The following is a 17,215-nucleotide window of genomic DNA, read 5'->3' on the forward strand; positions in this document are numbered from 1 at the left end:
CACGCGTTGTGGTCCGGCCGATGTGGAGCAGTTGCCAACGCATTCTACCGCCCCGACAACACGTCTCTCACGCTCACAGATTTACGAGAGGAAGGGAAAAAAAGGCCTCCTTTATTAACACACTCAGCAGTCCTGCACTTGAAGCCCGGTTAAATGTTTTATGAGGGGGAATGCAGTTATGGACTCCTCCATGTCGGAGCACATGCGCTGGGACCTGGGATGCTGCCTGATTGACCTGATTTATTACTGCTGGCAGCGAACATTAATATGTCAAATTAAAACAGCAATGTTGTTGACAGGACCAATTTGACCTCTGTCAGGGTGTACACCCCCTTCACACCCCCCCCCCCCTCCGTTCTGTCTCTTTATTATCCTTCCTTCCCACTTCCTCTCCCTCTTTCTCTCATTTTCCATCTCTCTCATTTTTTCCATCTCTCTGTCTCCGTCTCAATCGCACACGCATGTATGATCTCTCATTTCCAACCTCCCCTCCCCCCCCCTCCTTTTCTATCGCACAGACACCTCAACCAGGCCAGCGCGCAACACCACACAAGAGCGCCATTCGCAATCATATCCATTTCAATGAAAATGATCAATTGATTACGACGTATTCCGAGGGCAAATAATGGACTGCGGGAGAGGACAGTCATGACACAGGCTGACAGTAACCAGCTGTCACTGGGTCAGCCGTCATTGTCATCTGTCACATGACACATTTGGCAGTGTACGAGGACAGGTGACATGGCACTTTATTTAATGGTCGGTGAAACTTGAGCTGTGCCTTTGTCATTATATGCCAAACCTAGGGGGGGGACGGGGGGGGGGGAACAATGTCCGGGCGTGGTGTTGAAACTGTACCCCACCTACTGTATCTAACCCAGAATACAACAGTGTGTGTGTGTCAGGGCAGGATTGCATGTGTGTGTGTGTGTGTGTGTGTGTGTCAGGGCAGGATTGCATGTGTGTGTGTGTCAGGGCAGGGCAGGATTGCATGTGTGTGTGTGTGTGTGTGGTCAGGGCAGGATTGCATGTGTGTGTGTTCCCCTCCTCCTATGCTGCGTGGGTGTCGACAACTGGGCCTCCTGTTGAGGAAGAGCACTTCACAGAACTCCATCAAAGAGACACGAAAAGAGGGAAGAGCAGGGAGGGAAACAGAGAGAAAGAGAGAGAGAGAGAGAGAGAGAGAGAGTGAGAGAGAGAGAGAGAGAGAGAAGAGAGAGAGAGAGAGAGAGAGAGAGAGAGAGAGAGAGAGAGAGAGAGAGAGAGAGAGAGAAAAGGGGTTGACATCAAAGCCAGGTTTCCCCCTACTGTTCCCAAACACGCTGGAACATCCCAACGCCAACGACTGACATGGCCCTCTGTAAACAGCACTCTCAGATCCAGCAAGCAGGACACTCCCTTTCACTCGCATTGTGCTCTGAGAGCTTTGTTTGTCAAAATGCTGCCTGGCTGGTGGGGGAGCGCTGGAGCAGGGGCAGGGGGGGGGGGGGGGGAGGAGGAGGAGAGGAGAGGGAGGGAGGGGCCGTCAGGGGGGAGTGGTAATTAAAAGAAAAAGAGACAAAAAGACTTATAAAAAGGCTGTTGGCCACGGAGGGGAATATTCACGTGGGCTCGTTTTTCTGCCGTCGTCCATTTTGGATTTTCGGTTCCTTAGTTGTTTTCTGTCTCTCTTTCCGTCTCCGGGTGCTGTTCGTCAAAAGCCTTCTGAGGATCTTCTGCGATTTCTCCCTATGTATGTCCTTCTTCTTCGCATGCCGTTTGATGTTCCCTGAAGTCGAAGAGATTCCTCCTCGAGACAAAAAAAAAGAACCAGTGAGTGAAATAGTTGCTGTCTGTGGTGACAGGCAGAAACTCCTGAGTGGAAAGTGCAACCTTGGACTTGAACACTTCAGACACACACCAGACTGCAGTGGACTGGAAGTCATCGCTGTGGTTTTGGAATCGCACTCTGCCGGCTTCATCTCTGGTCCTTTGAGTGGAAGGTGTGACTTCCACACGCATTTCCTCTTTCTCATCCTCCACTTCAAAGGGCCTGCTCTCACAGATGTACTTCCCTGTGTTTCACAATGCCTCCTTTCAAGGTGCTGGGCAGGTTCTCCCTATCCACTCGATTTACATCTCTTCCAACTCTCTCTCTCTCCCCTCGCCGACCCCCTGGCTCTCTGGTCTTTTGTCGGGGGCTGGCGTCGCGTCACAAGCCTGCCCTCGGGAGGAGGTTGAGGAGGAGGCAGAGCAAGAGACTGACAGGGAGAGAGGGAGAGAGAGAGAGAGAGAGATAGGGGGAGGGGGTAGAGAGAGAGAGAGAGAGAGATAGGGGGAGGGGTAGAGATAGAGAGAGAGAGACAAAGACAGAGAGAGAGAGAGAGAGAGAGAGAGAGAGAGAGAGAGAGAGAGAGAGAGAGAGAGAGAGAGAGAGAGAGAGAGAGAGAGAGAGAGAGACAAAGACAGAGAGAGAGAGACAAAGACAGAGAGAGAGAGAGAGACAAAGACAGAGAGAGAGAGAGAGAGAGAGAGAGAGAGATAGAGAGTGAGAGAGAGAGAGAGAGAGAGAGAGAGAGAGAGAGAGAGGAGAGAGAGAGAGAGAGAGAGGGAGAGGAGAGAAAGGGGAGAGGGCACAGGACAGAACGAGACACAAAGAGAGAAAGTGGAGGAAGTTTTCTCTTCTCACCCAGTAAAACGCCCCTTCCAAATCCACACAACATGCTCATGTTTACTCGACATGCTACTGTGTGGCTGGGATCAAACCGGAGCGGATGACGAGACCAAAGCCTCGGTGCATTCCTCCAAGGTGGTGACAGGAATAATCCACCGCCAGTCTGAGCTAAGTGGCATCATTGACAAGTCTAGAGTGACACAATGACACATCGACTGACACGTCGGCTCTGTTACCACGGACACAGGATCCTCCCACTGGCCTCAGGCCTAATCAGGAAAGCTGGGTATTATGGGGTGAAACCTCAGGAATCTGACCTGAGGTGTCTCTCTCTCACACAAACACACACACACAGTCAAATACTCTAATCTTCCTTGTCAGCCTGTGTGACAGCATGATAGACAGTTTGGAGGGGGGAATAAAAGTAACAATAAAAGATAAACGAGAGACATAAACAGGTAGGAGGAGACAGTCGTTGAGGAAAGCAATGGGGAGCGGCTGGAGTCAAAACAACAATAATAGGATGAGGATTCATTTTCCCCTCGGTATAGAACGTGAGGCACAAGGGCCAGAGGCCTCTGTGGCTCTGGATGCCACGGTTAAGATGACAGAATCCTCCTAAACCGAGAGTTAGCCATTACAAACGGCAGGGCCAAAACACGGGGGGGGGGGGGGGGGGGGTTCAAGGAGCTACTTGACCAACAGGGTGTCATTTGTTGGGACCAGAGCAGCCAGCTGGAGGTCCATAAACATCCGGATGTTTCCAGTAAGGACCCGAGTGGAGGAGGTGACACCAGCGACACCTCCGTTTGTCACTCTGTCACAGAGGGGTGGGCCCGGGGAAACTGACCTCGCCAAATCGACACCTGGACCATTGAACAGCAACAACGACAAGGCAGGAACATATGGTCATTTGAATAAGTAACATTGTAGGAGCAGTAGTTTTGGAATTGACATCTATTAGTGATCCAGTAACCTTCACTAAGCGACCTTCTACTCGCAAGGCTTGAAGAAGTCATGAGGCGTTGGCTGGAATTTAGTGACGCAAACCCCCAGCACAGAATGTGGATTCAGTTGATCATATCTCTTGACCCAGAGAGTTAGAAGTCACAGATTATAGGAGTCCAATAATTGTCTGTAACAGTGCTGTAACAGTGGAACAGGAGTGATGAACACTGCCAAAGTCACTGTGTCAGACTTACAGTCTCTCCTCAGACTGCAACACGTAACAGAGCCCATCACCGTGGGTGACAACATCTAGCACTTCTGAACAGTTCCTTCCTCTGGTTGCCTTCACATGAAACCCGAAACAAAGATGCTCGAAAAGTGTAAAACCAAGACATGAGGGTGAGGAAATAATGAAGTAATGGAAGACAACATCCTCTCTCTCTCTCTCTCTCTCTCTCTCTCTCCTCTCTCTCTCTCTCTCTCTCTCTCTCTCTCTCTCTCTCTCTCTCTCTCTCTGTCTGACACACATCCACATACCACACACACACAAGTAACCACAGCACCCCTTCTCCTCTTCCCTCCTCCTCCTCTTCCCTCCCTCCCTCCATCCCTCCCGTCATCATCTCTCCTCCTGCCAAATCATTTCCACCAAATCCGTTTTGATACGACATCACAGGGCCCCGCAAAGTGAAGATAATCCTTGACATTTTTATCACTCACCCCCCTTTTATTTAGTCTGCGCTTCGCTCGCCTGTCTTGTTTGCTGATAAAATCTGCCAGCCAACGCAAGGCTTGGCGGATCACACATCAAAAAGGCCCGCTCCCCCCTCCGGGTGACGAGGTGTCAAAATAATATTCCTCTGTGTGCTCTGGGTGGCAGCCTAATTTAAAAACTTCATTTGATGAAATCCAGTCCTTTCTATGCTGTTTAGGTCTATGGGCTGGATCCACCCCAGACCTGTACTCTGATACATCCCTTGCAGAGATAACATTTCAGCAAAGACAGATGTTGTCTGAATTGATAGAGTCTCCAAAGAAGGTTTTTTTTTTTTTGTGACATCTGTATGTCTGAGCTTGTTCTTTCTTGCTGTGTGTGAGTGTGTGTGTGTGTGGGTGTGGGTGTGGGTGTCTGCTTATAGAGGTCACAGATGATGTTGCAAGTTCCCATTCCTCTTTCGCTGTAATTAAGGATGTACTGTAGAATTTAAAGGCTTAAAGACGAGAATAGACTCGAGCACTAGTCCTAAAGAGCTGAACGCATAACGTGCAGCATATCAAAACAGATATAGAAACAAACAAGGGAGATGGGAGGAGAGGCAGTCCATCATCTCCACACATGGGCTCGTCTGCGTGCGTGCCGATCCGCAGGGAGCCGTGATATATATCTGTCATCTTTGATCCTCTAAAAAGAGCTCGAGGATTTACACGACCATAATTCTCCTTGGCCCCGCTTACACGCTTCGACTGAACAAAGTGCTCAAGGCTCAACCGTTCATTCCTATGCATCCTTGCCGAGTGGTCAACCGATCTCTCACCAAGGCCTCCAGGAGCACTTTGACTGCCTGTCAGCCAGGAATTCTCCCCAGCTGGTAGTCTGGAATGAACCGCCATCGCCAGGCCATGGTTTAGCTTTCGATAGGGGCAAGCACAACACTATAAATTTACTGCCGCCGGAGAGTTTTTTTTTTTTGAATAGACACTCAACTTTGTCAGGCCTATAATTTCTCTCTGTCTTTACCGCCCTTCCCTCCCTCGCCCCCCCCCCCCCCCCCCACCACCCTCACATCACCTCCCTTTTCTCACTGTCACCATCCCCTTCTCTCTCTCTCTCTCTCTCTCTCTCTCTCTCTCTCTCTCTCTCTCTCTTTCTCTCTGTTGAGGCAGCTGGCAGTGCTCTCTAGTCTGACATGGTACTTTGAAATAGCAATCACTGCATTTATACTGCAGGGAGGACTCATAAATGTGTCCGGGGGAAGAAATATACAATGCCATATTTCACTTTTTTTCTGTTTAAGGACGGTGAGTTATGGGCCCAGAAATGTGTATCCATTAAAGGTGATATGATGTATGCTCTGCCTTGTTCTCGAACCCATTTATCAAATACGACAATAAAGAAAACTGCACATACTTCCAAACCTGTGACAACTCCCCCCTCCCTGCATCCCGCTGTGCACACACACACACACACACACACACACACACACACACACACACACACACACACACACAGTGCCTATACCATTGAATGCCAGGAGTTATTTACAACGGCGGAGTCCAGTAACCTTCTGGCAGGAACTACAGAGAAAACTTGCACTCTCAGCCACTAAATAACATCTAACCTTTTTACCAGATGTCCTGAGACTTTCCGTGCACTTGCTTCGACTTATCAATTCTTCTGCCAATACAATCCTTTACCCTGTCACACAAAGGGTAAAGGAACAGAGCTGACATCTCACAACGATGAAGGCTGTCAGAGAGAGAGAGAGAGAGAGAGATAGAGAGAGAGAGAGCGAGAGAGGGAGAGAGAGAGAGAGAGAGAGAGAGAGGGAGGGAGCGAAAGAGAAGAGAGAGGAAATCTGGGAAAACAAGGGTGGGGATTCACACATAAGAATGCCACATGATCATAACATCAACACACACAGATCTGATTAACTGTTGAAGAATGCATTAGACCTTCACAGGGAGACTATTTATGAGGTCTTTAGAGCATCATGACATCACCCTCCTCTCACGGAGAGGGGGAGAGAAACTGTCCTAGTTCAGCAGAATCGGAGGTCAGCGGGGAAAATATTTCATAAGTGTCAGAGCGCTCGGCAGACGGTGAATAATGTTCAACATGACACGGTAATGCTTGTTCAGGTGAAAAACGGTTCCTACCCGACTTTCTAGGGCAGCCGTAATCATATTCCAGGGAGTAGAGGGAGCTTCTGTGAAATATGGCACTGTTTCACATTCATGTATTCATCCAGGAAAGATAAATTAGACCCTAGACATTTCAATCTAACTTCCTAAGTAGAGTACTATGTCATCGCAAACCAACGGGAAGCCATGTTGGGTGATCAACAGAATAATTCATGATCCCTTCTCTCCAAACGAGAAGCATTCCACGGCATGATATCATATCAGGGTGTGGTCTACACACACACACACACACACACACATACACACAACCCCCCTAGAAGTTCATTGGATGGCAAAGTGGACTGTTGTTATGGGAAGATCTCCAAAGGGTATTGTGTCTTTCAATCCAGAAGTGAATTGTACTCTTCATAAGTAGACCTCTGTGGTCTTCATGAGGTCAAAACCCTGTCATGTCTCTGTCCTAGATGTCGAATGTCAAGCAAGAAGGCACGGAGGTCTGTGGAACCTTGTCAAACCAATTCCTTTCATGTGACATGGTTGACGGGCGTTAATGTACCTACACAGTCATCGTTTAATCGAGTTCCCCCGTCCTTGGTGACGTCAAAGACCCGACATGCGTTCCCGACCCCAGCGTCCGTTCTCTGCGTCGGCATGACGACAACATGGCAGCCGTCAGTCTTCGCCTCTCCGTTTCCCTCGGCAACCACAGCAGAAAAACAAAAGCCTGTGTTTCCCGTTGTCCCCTCTCACTCACGATGCATTTCGAAATGTCACGAGGTAATTTTGGAGTCACCAGCAGCATTTCCCCCCAAACATAGTTAATGGGTATTCAACTGCCTGTCCTTTCTCGATTCCTGTACCGGATACATCACGACGCGAATAAGGAAAAGACCCCCAGAAAAGAGAGAGACAGGCGCATTTTTTCACACCTCTCGTCAATTTCCCTGCCTCTTTGTTTAACGGCAGGGTCGAGTGTTTGGACAGACTGCGTCAGGGCGGATGCCAGATGACGGTCTGACGCCAGGGCGTTGACAGATGTGGGACGAAAGCTGTAATGCATCTCCCCGTCTATAATGGTGTGTTTGGGATTTGGAACGGTGGTTGCCGGCCAGCGATTATGCTGGTATGTGCCTAGCGCACATAGCCAGCATTATGCATAACTGTTGGTTCTGAACAGCCTCTGAGGCTGAGGGATATTAGTCATTTCTGACATTTATGAATGAGGGTTGGTCTGAGGGTTAAGTAAATAAAGGTACTGAAATGAGCAGCATTCAGGGAGCAAAGAAACTTTACTTCCTCTCCCTCCCTTTCACACCCTCACGCTCTGTCTCTCACTTTCTCCCTCTCACTCTCCCCCCCCCATCTTTCTCTCAGTACAGATGCAACTAAGTTCCCAATCAAAGTGACTTATTGAGTAAAGTGAATCAATGGGCCACATAGATCCCTTTTGGTTTCACTGTTGCAGCTAACTGCCTTTTCTTTGATCCTAAAGACAGGCTGAGGATTAATGGTGGGATTATAAATGAGGGTCATTAGCTTGTGTGTGGCTCCGTCCCTCAGACGAAAAGCAAGGAATCGGGACCCATAGCATCCAGGCTGAACGTGCGACAGGAGTTCACGCTAAATAGACATGTCTCACAGACAGGTTGACTCTCGGTCAATATTGAAGGCACCAAGGTGAAGAACTGACAGCTGGCCCCTTTGTCCCCCGCGGTGTCCGAGACTTGGGCTTCCACGCGCGGAGGTTGTTTACCAGGAAGCTCAGCTAATGACCTGAGAGGCCCTGTTCTTGTGTGGTGCACGTCAATGGATCCTCCAGTCCTGATAGACAAATGCGAGATGTGTGCCTCCCTCCTTTGTATCTCTGTTTAAGTCGCTGCTGCCGTAGCGCGGAAAATCGATAATGAACGATTGCCAGGCCGCTGTGGGCAGGGCCCAGACGATGGGGGGGCGAAGGAGAGGTTTGTTTAGTGCCTCCTGGGTTCCGCGGTCACCATCAATTTCCCCGCACCTTAACTGGTCGAAGTAAAAAGGGGAGCCGCTATAGATCTTTCACCTGCCATGATGGCAAAAGTAATTTTACAGCACAGCGAGACTGAGGGTGGGTGTCAATCTGCTGATGGGTGATGGATGGTCCCTGGTTTGCGGAGGGAAAAGGGGTGGGTGGATGGAGGTCAGGGTGGAAGAACAAGGCACACAGTGAATTGTCTCCGAGAATGTCTTGGATCTGAGTGTAGTTTCCAGATACAGGACTGGATTTTGCTTTTGAACCGAGCGATGCTCAATGCTTTTGTTTTTTTAAGGAGCATTTGTTCGATTCATTAATGTAATTTGTACATTTTGTACTTAAAAAATGGAGGTGACGACATTTTCCAGCCATCCTGTTTGCCAGGTTGCCTTGGGTGTTGTAAATGAGATCCTCCAATACGAACAGACATGCCAGAGGGGGGTGGGGAAACTATCTTTGATGTCAGATGAAATTTCACAGAAACAGCATAGCACAATCTGATTGAGGTCTGGCGCCCCTTAGCAGCATGATCTCTCTGGATCTCTCCACCCACTAGACTAGATAACCTCTCCTCTACCCCGCTGTGGCACAATGGCAGCTTTTGTTGCCGGGAAGAGCATGTGTGCTGTGTGCGTGCACGGCGGTGCGTGTGTTCATTCGTGTGTCCTGTACGCGTTTGAAGGAGGTGGATAAGCTCTCGTGATTTAAATATTTGAGTGCATAAGTGATTGTTAAGATAACGAGATGACAGGTGGACACACTGGAGGATAAAACAAATGGGGACTAAGCATTAGGCAGGCAGATAAGTGCAGTGTTCACAGTGGCTGACTGACACATCAGTGTGTGAGAGATTAGAGGATGTTTAAGTATGTAAATAGCCACACGTTTAAAAACCCACAGATGGTGTGTGCGTGTGTATGTGTGAGGGGAGAGAGAGAGTGAGAGAAAGACAGAGAAAGTGTGTTATTTACGTGGATAGTCTCTGGGAGGTTATCAACTGTCTCTACTTGTGTTTGCATTGTAAACAGGCATAATTGTCAAAGCAGACTAAAGTCCACCTGAGTGTCTGATTTGTTTCTCAGTAAACCCTGTCAATCATGTGAACAGTGAGTGGGCATATGGAGATAAGTAAACACAAAAACATATTATAAAAGCCCTTTCCATTGTAATTTTCTTTTGCGGGAATGTCTGTTTGGCAGGCTGAGAGGGAGAAAAAGTTTTTGTTTTTTTATGTGTGTGTTTCCATTTTAGAGAAAAAGCCTTTGGAATTTGCCAGAGATCTTCATAAAACTTTCATCAGATCAAGGTCAAAAGTAACAGTCGTGCTTTTGAAATCCTTCAGGGACCGAGCGTCTATTACTGTAACTCATCAGTTCTGAGTGCCGTGGAAACACGATCTCCAGGCTCTGCTATTGTCACGGGAACATATCTGACCATCCCTCTCTGGGACTCTCTGGGTTTAGATCTGTCTTTCAAAATGGTTTCCATTGTTTCCCTAGGCGCTGCTGCTTTGATTTTGTTCCCTGATAGAGGGGGAAACCCGCCCCGAATCTAGCGACAACAGGAAACAGCAATCACTCACTGACACCGCGCTCCAGCTGTTGACGAGCTACTTCAAGGGGCTTCGCGAAAAGTTGAAAAGCGGACCCCTATTGTTCGAGTCCAGCCTCTCTCTCAGTCGTTCACCCTCTCTTGCTTTTCTTCAGACCTCCCCTCCTGCTGGCTTATTCTCCTGTCTCTCCACCCCCTCACCTTTCCCTTCTGGTGGTCTGTGGAATTCCAGAACAGCTCTCTGTGTCCCTGAGGGTTAGTCATAAAAAGATAAAGTAAACTATCTCTCGCATGAAAACACTACCAGAGGGAGAGAAGAAGGTGATCCAAAGATGTGAAGCGTTGTCACCATAACAAAGGCTTTCATGAGAAGGCAGAAAATGGGCCTTGCATAAACAAACACGACCGATGTTTCATGGGCTGTATTCGTAACCTTGTCAACAGGAGGAGAGATAGTGCCAATAACCATAAAGCGTCGCCATGCCAACCCTAGATGACAGCTTATCTGTGCCCCTGTCAAGGGATGTCTGTCCTGTGTGTGCGTCACCAGGCCTGTGTGTGCCTAGGCTTCGGCATCTGTGTACCATCACTGCACAAGCATCCAGCGAGCCACGGTCTCGCTAGTGCGACTTGAACTCTGACCTTGTTTCCTGATGTGATGTTGCCCCAGCGCTCTCCCTCTTATCACAAAGGGGACACTGATGTATGGCCCTCAGGGGTGTCTTGCAGCATTCGCCTGCAAGGGCAGAGGGTTGCTTCAAAGGAGATAGTGTGTAGTTACACAACATCCAAAGGAATATTTGAAAAGCGGTGACTTTTAAATGCTAGTGGCAGGGGTGTAACAACTAGTAACTGGTAAATTGGGGAGAGAAAGAAAAGCAGTTGTGTTATTATTATAAGCAGTTGTTTTAAGCAGTAGCAGCATGAATAATACCGATTTAATAAATGCACCCTTTTTAAGGCAAGGCTGCCAAAGATTGAGGACCAATATTTATCATTTTACTCTCATTATTCAGAATTTTGCCCATAGGTTATGAAGGATTAGGACAAATTTCGCACTCAATTGAGACCAGAGAGGATTGTGAGCATCAAAGCCCTTCAGACTCCGACTATTTCTGGCTGCCACTAATAGCTCTTGTCAGGCGTAATTTTTAAGTACTTTAACCAATTCATTGTATAATTAGTTTAACAAAATTAGCTCATTGCCGAGTCAGTCAGCAGGCGGTAATGCAATAAAGTTATTAACATTCCAGATTTATAAAACCATGAATATAGAGTCGTCTTTTTATCACATTTTTCTTCGCTGGTTGTGAAGATGGAATAAAAGGATAAAGAAATGGACTATGGTACATGACATATTATGCAGCCCTTATTTGATTTATGGTGCTCAAATATGCTGAGATACCGATAGACCATATTAAGATTCATTAGAAACCTCAATTTAATAACAGGGGAAGGCTTCTGTATTGTAAAATGTGTAACAAGCCCTATAATATTATTTATAAAACCATTTTGGTTGACAGTGAATGTAATGGGGATGTTAAATGGAAAACAAACTATAATTTTATGTCAGCTAAATGTATTGTCACCCTTTTCAGCATTTAGATGCACTTTTAAATTATCTACACAAAGGTCAAAAACAACCTTGACACATAGTTTTATGTGAATCCACAACCTTAACCAAAAAATGTTTTACCATGGAGCTATCTGTAACAGTTGATTACTGTATGTCAAGCACAGACGATGTTTTATGGTGTCAAGGGACAATGTTGCTCCGCCTCCAAAAGAATAGCACTAGCCCTTCTCATTACCAATGCGGACCCAGTCTATTGGACGGCGTCGCACTTTACTTTGAAGACTCTTGTGAGAGCACACACTCGACGCTAGTACAGGGAAGGTGTGTATGCAGCAGATAAGCACCACTGTAGACGAAGATTCCGCATCTGATATCCGTCGGCTGTCTTTTGAGGAGTTTTTCCGTTTAACTTAACAGAACATTACCAGTTTGGAGAGCTAGGGTACTGTACCTAATGTATAGCTGCAGTTGCGGCGAATAAGAGCAGAATCTTTCAAAAATGCCCTGGAATTGAAGCCATGAATGAAGAGGAGACGCTTCAGATTTTGTAGCGGGACGGGCAAGCAGAATTCTCGGCCGTTGGAACTTTTTAGGTGGCCTGCTTGGGAAATACATAAATGGACTTATGCTAGACCAACGGATTATAAATTACTATTCTATATTAGTTGAGGACATCACAATTTTTGATCTTGGGACTTAAGTTAACGTATAGTTCCTGTCCAAAACATTTGCTTCCTTCTCCAATGAAAGATTCCCCCTCTGGATCTATTACGCACCAAGTACGCGAGCGGACCACCAAGCCTACTGAAGCTAGTTATAACCAGAAGTGTAGACCGGGCGCTTTTGTGTCTTTACTTACTCCTTTGGATCCTATTCGCCAGTCAAAGCGACTCCCTATTCGGATGCTCAATATGTTGACCGCGCACACAAGCCACTTACTACACCCGGAGTACCTGCAGCCGCTGACATCTGCACCAGTGAGCATCGAGGTATTCGTCGTTTTCCACAGTAAATTGATAAGCAACATTGTTTTCCAGCACGCGCGGCATCACGGGCGTTTAGTTGTTGTGCTACTAATGTAGAACATCAATGCTGTTTATCTTTTGTGCAAAATAGTATGAATTAAAAACATAGTAACCTAACCATGATAATGTAATAATAATTGCGTCATGTAGAAACGTGGTTTCAATAGTTTTTTATTTTAAATAATAAGCATTAGGTTAGTCATTGCGATAGTCGCGTTGGAAAATACATTTTAAGCTATTTCTTGATGTACGAAAACATATTGTTAAATCGCACGAATATCATGGGGAAATAGATATGGAGTATCTAGACGTAAATTGTGTGTATGGTATATGAGTGTTATTGTCAATAATAGACATTGAATCAATCACTTTGGAAACTAAACTACTCTGACTCTATTTGCAGCTGGATGCCAAGAAGAGCCCCCTAGCCCTGTTAGCTCAGACCTGCTCCCAGATAGGTAAACCAGATCCTCCTTCTTCATCCAAACTGGGCTCCATCTCCTCCAGTGGCCTGGGGGACAAAGAGGGAGGTGGGCGTTGCTCCGGCTCCAACTCCAGCTTGAAGCTGGGCGAACACCGCCCCACCCTGGATGACAAGTCCAGCTTCAAGCCCTACTCCAAAGTGGGCGGCGACAGTCGTAGGGATAGTGTCAGCAGCACCAACGGCAACAGTGACAAGACTGGCTTCAGGGTTCCGAACAACGGCAGTACTAACGGTAGCTCAGCTAACAGCCAGTCTTTCTCCCCCAGCTCCAGAACAAGCAGCGTTTCACCCCCTCAGCACAGCCAGATTGCCTCCCAGTCCCACAGACAAAGCCAGTCTCCCAGTGGACAGCAGGCTTCACAACCTCAGACTCTGAACGGAGAGAGCAAACCGGAGCAGGCCAGTCCAAACAGCAGCAGCAGCAGCTGTGTCAGCAGCGGCCATCTTAAGAAAGAATTAGACCTGAGTAAGTCTCATTTGGACGGCCCCCAGCTTGCCAACTCCAGCCATGCCCGAGCCAGCACCAACTCCAGCAACGGCAGCTCTGAAAGCAGCACCAACCATGAGGCAGGGAAGGTGGACTCCCAGGTCACCCAGTCAAACCTGGCCCACGGACACATCACGCCCATCTCCCCCTACAAGACAGGGCACTCGGTGTTCCCGCTCTCCTCAGCCGGGATGGCCTATCACGGCTCTGTAGCCTATGCAGGCTACCCATCCCAGTTCGTCCAAGGGCTGGACCATACCAAGTCCGGCCTTGGAGTGGGGGTCCCAGGGAAACATCCCAGCTCCAGTCCGCTCACGGGTGCCTCTCCCCCTTCCTTCATGCAGGGTTTATGCAGGGACCCGTACTGCCTTAGCTACCCCAACGCACCCCACCTGGGAGGCAGCAACTGCACTTCCTGTGTCCACGACCCCTCCTCCTCCCTCAAATCGGGCTACCCGTTGGTCTATCCCTCCCATCCTCTCCACTCCCTCCACCCCAGCACCCTGTCGTCCAGCGTGTCTCCGTCCCTGTCCCACCCTCTCTACACCTACGGCTTCATGCTCAACGACCCCATGCCCCATGCCTGCAACTGGGTATCGGCCGGGGGGCCCTGCGACAAGCGCTTCGCCAACTCGGAGGAGCTCCTGGCTCACCTGCGCACCCACACGTCCCTGGCCGGAGGAATGGACAGCAAGCTGCTCTCAGCCTACCCCTCGGTGTCCTCCGCCGCCTCCTGCCACCTCCACCTGCCGCACCAGAGCAGCCCGGCCTCCCTGCCCAGCACCTTCTCCCTCAGGGCGCCCCCTAGCTTGGGCCTGGCCCGCTACCACCCTTACAGCAAGGTCCACCTGCCTCCCGGGCCGGGCTCCATCCCCATGCACTCTCTCCAGTCCACGGCTCCATACTACCCCCACTATGCCCTCTACAGCCAGAGACTGGGCTCTGCCTCCGCCCTGGGTTACCAGTGAGCCACGCGGCGTCCATTCCAGTGTTTGTCCTAACATGACTCAGGCAGGGCAGGCCCTGCGGGCCTCAATCGGCTTCCCCAGTTTGGAGACTGAGGAGAGTCTGTTGGTTTGAGCAGAGATGATATGGCAGCGCTGGTACTCTGTGTCTATGCCCAGTGAAACCACCAGGGGGGTCTGCCCCTCTTGAGTGTCTTCTGGGGGGGAGGGGGGGGGGGGAGAGAGGTGGGCCACTTGCATGGCTGCAGACTGCCTGGATACGGTCACTCACAAATAACTGGACACAACTGGATTGGGCCGGGCCGATCTGGACTGGACCGGCAGTCAGTTGAATGCTACAGTGAGACCACAGCACCACAAACTGGGGCTGGCTGATAGCTTCTGCTGGGCTGCTGTGTTTACAGTCTCGAATGTCTTGACGGTCATGCTGGGAATAGTGATTGCTGTGTGGAGATAGGTGATGTGACAGGAATGGCAATAACCTTTTTTTCCACAGGGCTGCACTATAAAGGGAGGTTGGGCAGCACAGCCAGATGCATGTGCAGCCAGACCAAGTGGGCAAATCCTGGTTTGACATTTGTTTTTGTTTCCAACATTCGTTTCTTTCCAACTGAGAAGCTGTATTTATTTTGAGCGCTTGGCTTTCAAGTTTACTATTACAATGCATTGTTCTTTTTTCCCCCTCTGTCATTTCTGTATTGCAGCCATATCATTTACCAGTTAAGAACCGGATCTGTGGAATGCCACCTGACAGAAATCAGTGAAGCATACACAAAAATATATATTTTACCTCGTCACATTGATAACGGTGTTTTCATGTTGGGTCTCTGAAGAATGAATGTGCATGTCACATCGGTCCCGAGCTTCTTGGTTTTGGATATGTACAGAAAATGAACAGATAACGGAGATGTGATATTTTTGTGTGAAGTATTTGGGCGAAAGCCCTTGTGTAAGGGAGAGAGTTGAACACTACTACAAATCAATGATGGCAGTGCTAGCCGTTGAAAGGGGAGGTCATATTTTGTTTAATAAATGACAATGAATATATTTAAACTTTTATTGTCTTCATTTCTCAAACAAATTGGTTTTGTGTCAACTAAACTCTTTCAACCTGCACCATACGATCACTAGAGCCACTTTAATAGCCCTTAAGTGTGGTTTGTGGAAACTTCCATCCAACCAAACAAACCGACTCACTCAAGCTCACTATGTCACTCCTGGAGAAACACATTGAGCATGTGCATGTTTCTCTGGAGACAAACACAGGAACATTGTTATTGATTCTCTGGACCGCTGTCCTGTGTGATACTGAGAAGCTGGTACTCACTCATCATGGCTGGCACGGGTTTCTTCTACCTCCAGGATGCTGACAGGAAGTCGATGGGCCAGATTGGGTATTATGTTCTTGTGCACGAAATAATTTATTTTCGAGGTATAGTCCTATTCATGCTTCATTAAATCTTTGACATGAAAAACAAAACGTGTATCGGTAAAATTCATAGGTGAAATCGATGTTTTCTAAATAATGTGCGAAGCTGCTGTCTGGGTCCATCACGGCTCCGAAACACATTCTCTCTTCTAGAGATAAAATACGAGCGCAGAGCTGTGGAAAGTGAACAGAGGCCTCAGTCCATCTGCAACGCCGTCTTTGATGTAGCGTGGGGTTCACGCCAGGCGCTATTGTTCCCCCAGACAGAATCGGGTGATTGATGGTTTTGGGTGTGCTTTTCCTCAGCTTGTGTTTCAGGCTCAGCTCTCACCCCTCAGCTATGCAGGAAATACTGTCTTACCTGATGGAAGAGGGTTGGCTTGTTTTGGATGAGTGGGCAGGGCTCCGGTCTCATGGTAGCTTGTACACATATGCGGTGTGTACTTGGCCCGCGCCAAGAGAATGTACACGCTGAGATTGTAAATCCTGGCTAAGATACCTGATAGTGTTTAGCGTGCCTTGAAACGTTTAAACGATCATCAGATTACATCGGATTGGTCGTATTTAAGAAATCAACATCGGTCCGGGCAGCAGTGTACTCAAAAGTGTATCGTATCAAAACCAGGCAGAAACAAACACACGATTTTCATATTCAGTAAAAGGATTTATCAACCGACAGAACACTTTTGCAGAAATTCTTTCCCTACAATGAGGGGTTGGAGTCAGAGTCAGTCTGGCTCCTTAGGACATCAGATAGGCATCGGAGCTAAAGCGCTGCTGTCCTGACATGCCCAGGATAAGGCCCTGTCCATCGCTCAGGTTACCTCCACAGCCTTGTGACTGGCAGTGGTAATATGCCATTTCCTGGCCGGGCGACATTGGGAGGCCCTTGGCAGAGTGTGGATGACCCGTACTGGTCACTCACTGCTCTGACAGGGGATACACAAGGGTCAAAACACCCTGTCACCGCGGTAAGACGAGAACCCGCTCCTGTTTTAATGTTCCGAGACGCTGTAGCGTGCATCAGAGTTAGGAGTTGGGCAGGAGGGCAGGAGAAGATCGACCTACTCTGGGTTTCAGGTTGCCTCAGGTGTGCCTGTTTGGCCCAGAAAATGGACACAGACATGTTTAAGTAGCTGTTGTTTTTAATGAGAGCCATCAGGTTGGGAGACATGCCCCAAGACAGCAGTGTGACAAGCCTGAGGTGAAGTGATGTCATTTCTCCAT

General features: G+C 48.4%; 1 protein-coding gene across 1 annotated transcript; it reads left to right on the plus strand.

Annotated features, from left to right (window-relative positions):
* The first annotated feature begins 11,872 nt into the window (after nt 1-11,872).
* LOC134038752 (zinc finger protein 703-like) lies at nt 11,873-15,606 on the plus strand. The gene is made up of 2 exons (XM_062484303.1): nt 11,873-12,587; nt 13,027-15,606. Exons 1-2 carry the CDS (start codon nt 12,342-12,344, stop codon nt 14,560-14,562), a joined length of 1,782 nt encoding a protein of 593 aa, XP_062340287.1. The 5' UTR covers nt 11,873-12,341; the 3' UTR covers nt 14,563-15,606.
* Nucleotides 15,607-17,215: the final 1,609 nt, after the last annotated feature.

The sequence above is a fragment of the Osmerus eperlanus genome, chromosome 18 (assembly GCF_963692335.1).
Source record: "Osmerus eperlanus chromosome 18, fOsmEpe2.1, whole genome shotgun sequence".
NCBI classification, from domain to species: domain Eukaryota; kingdom Metazoa; phylum Chordata; class Actinopteri; order Osmeriformes; family Osmeridae; genus Osmerus; species Osmerus eperlanus.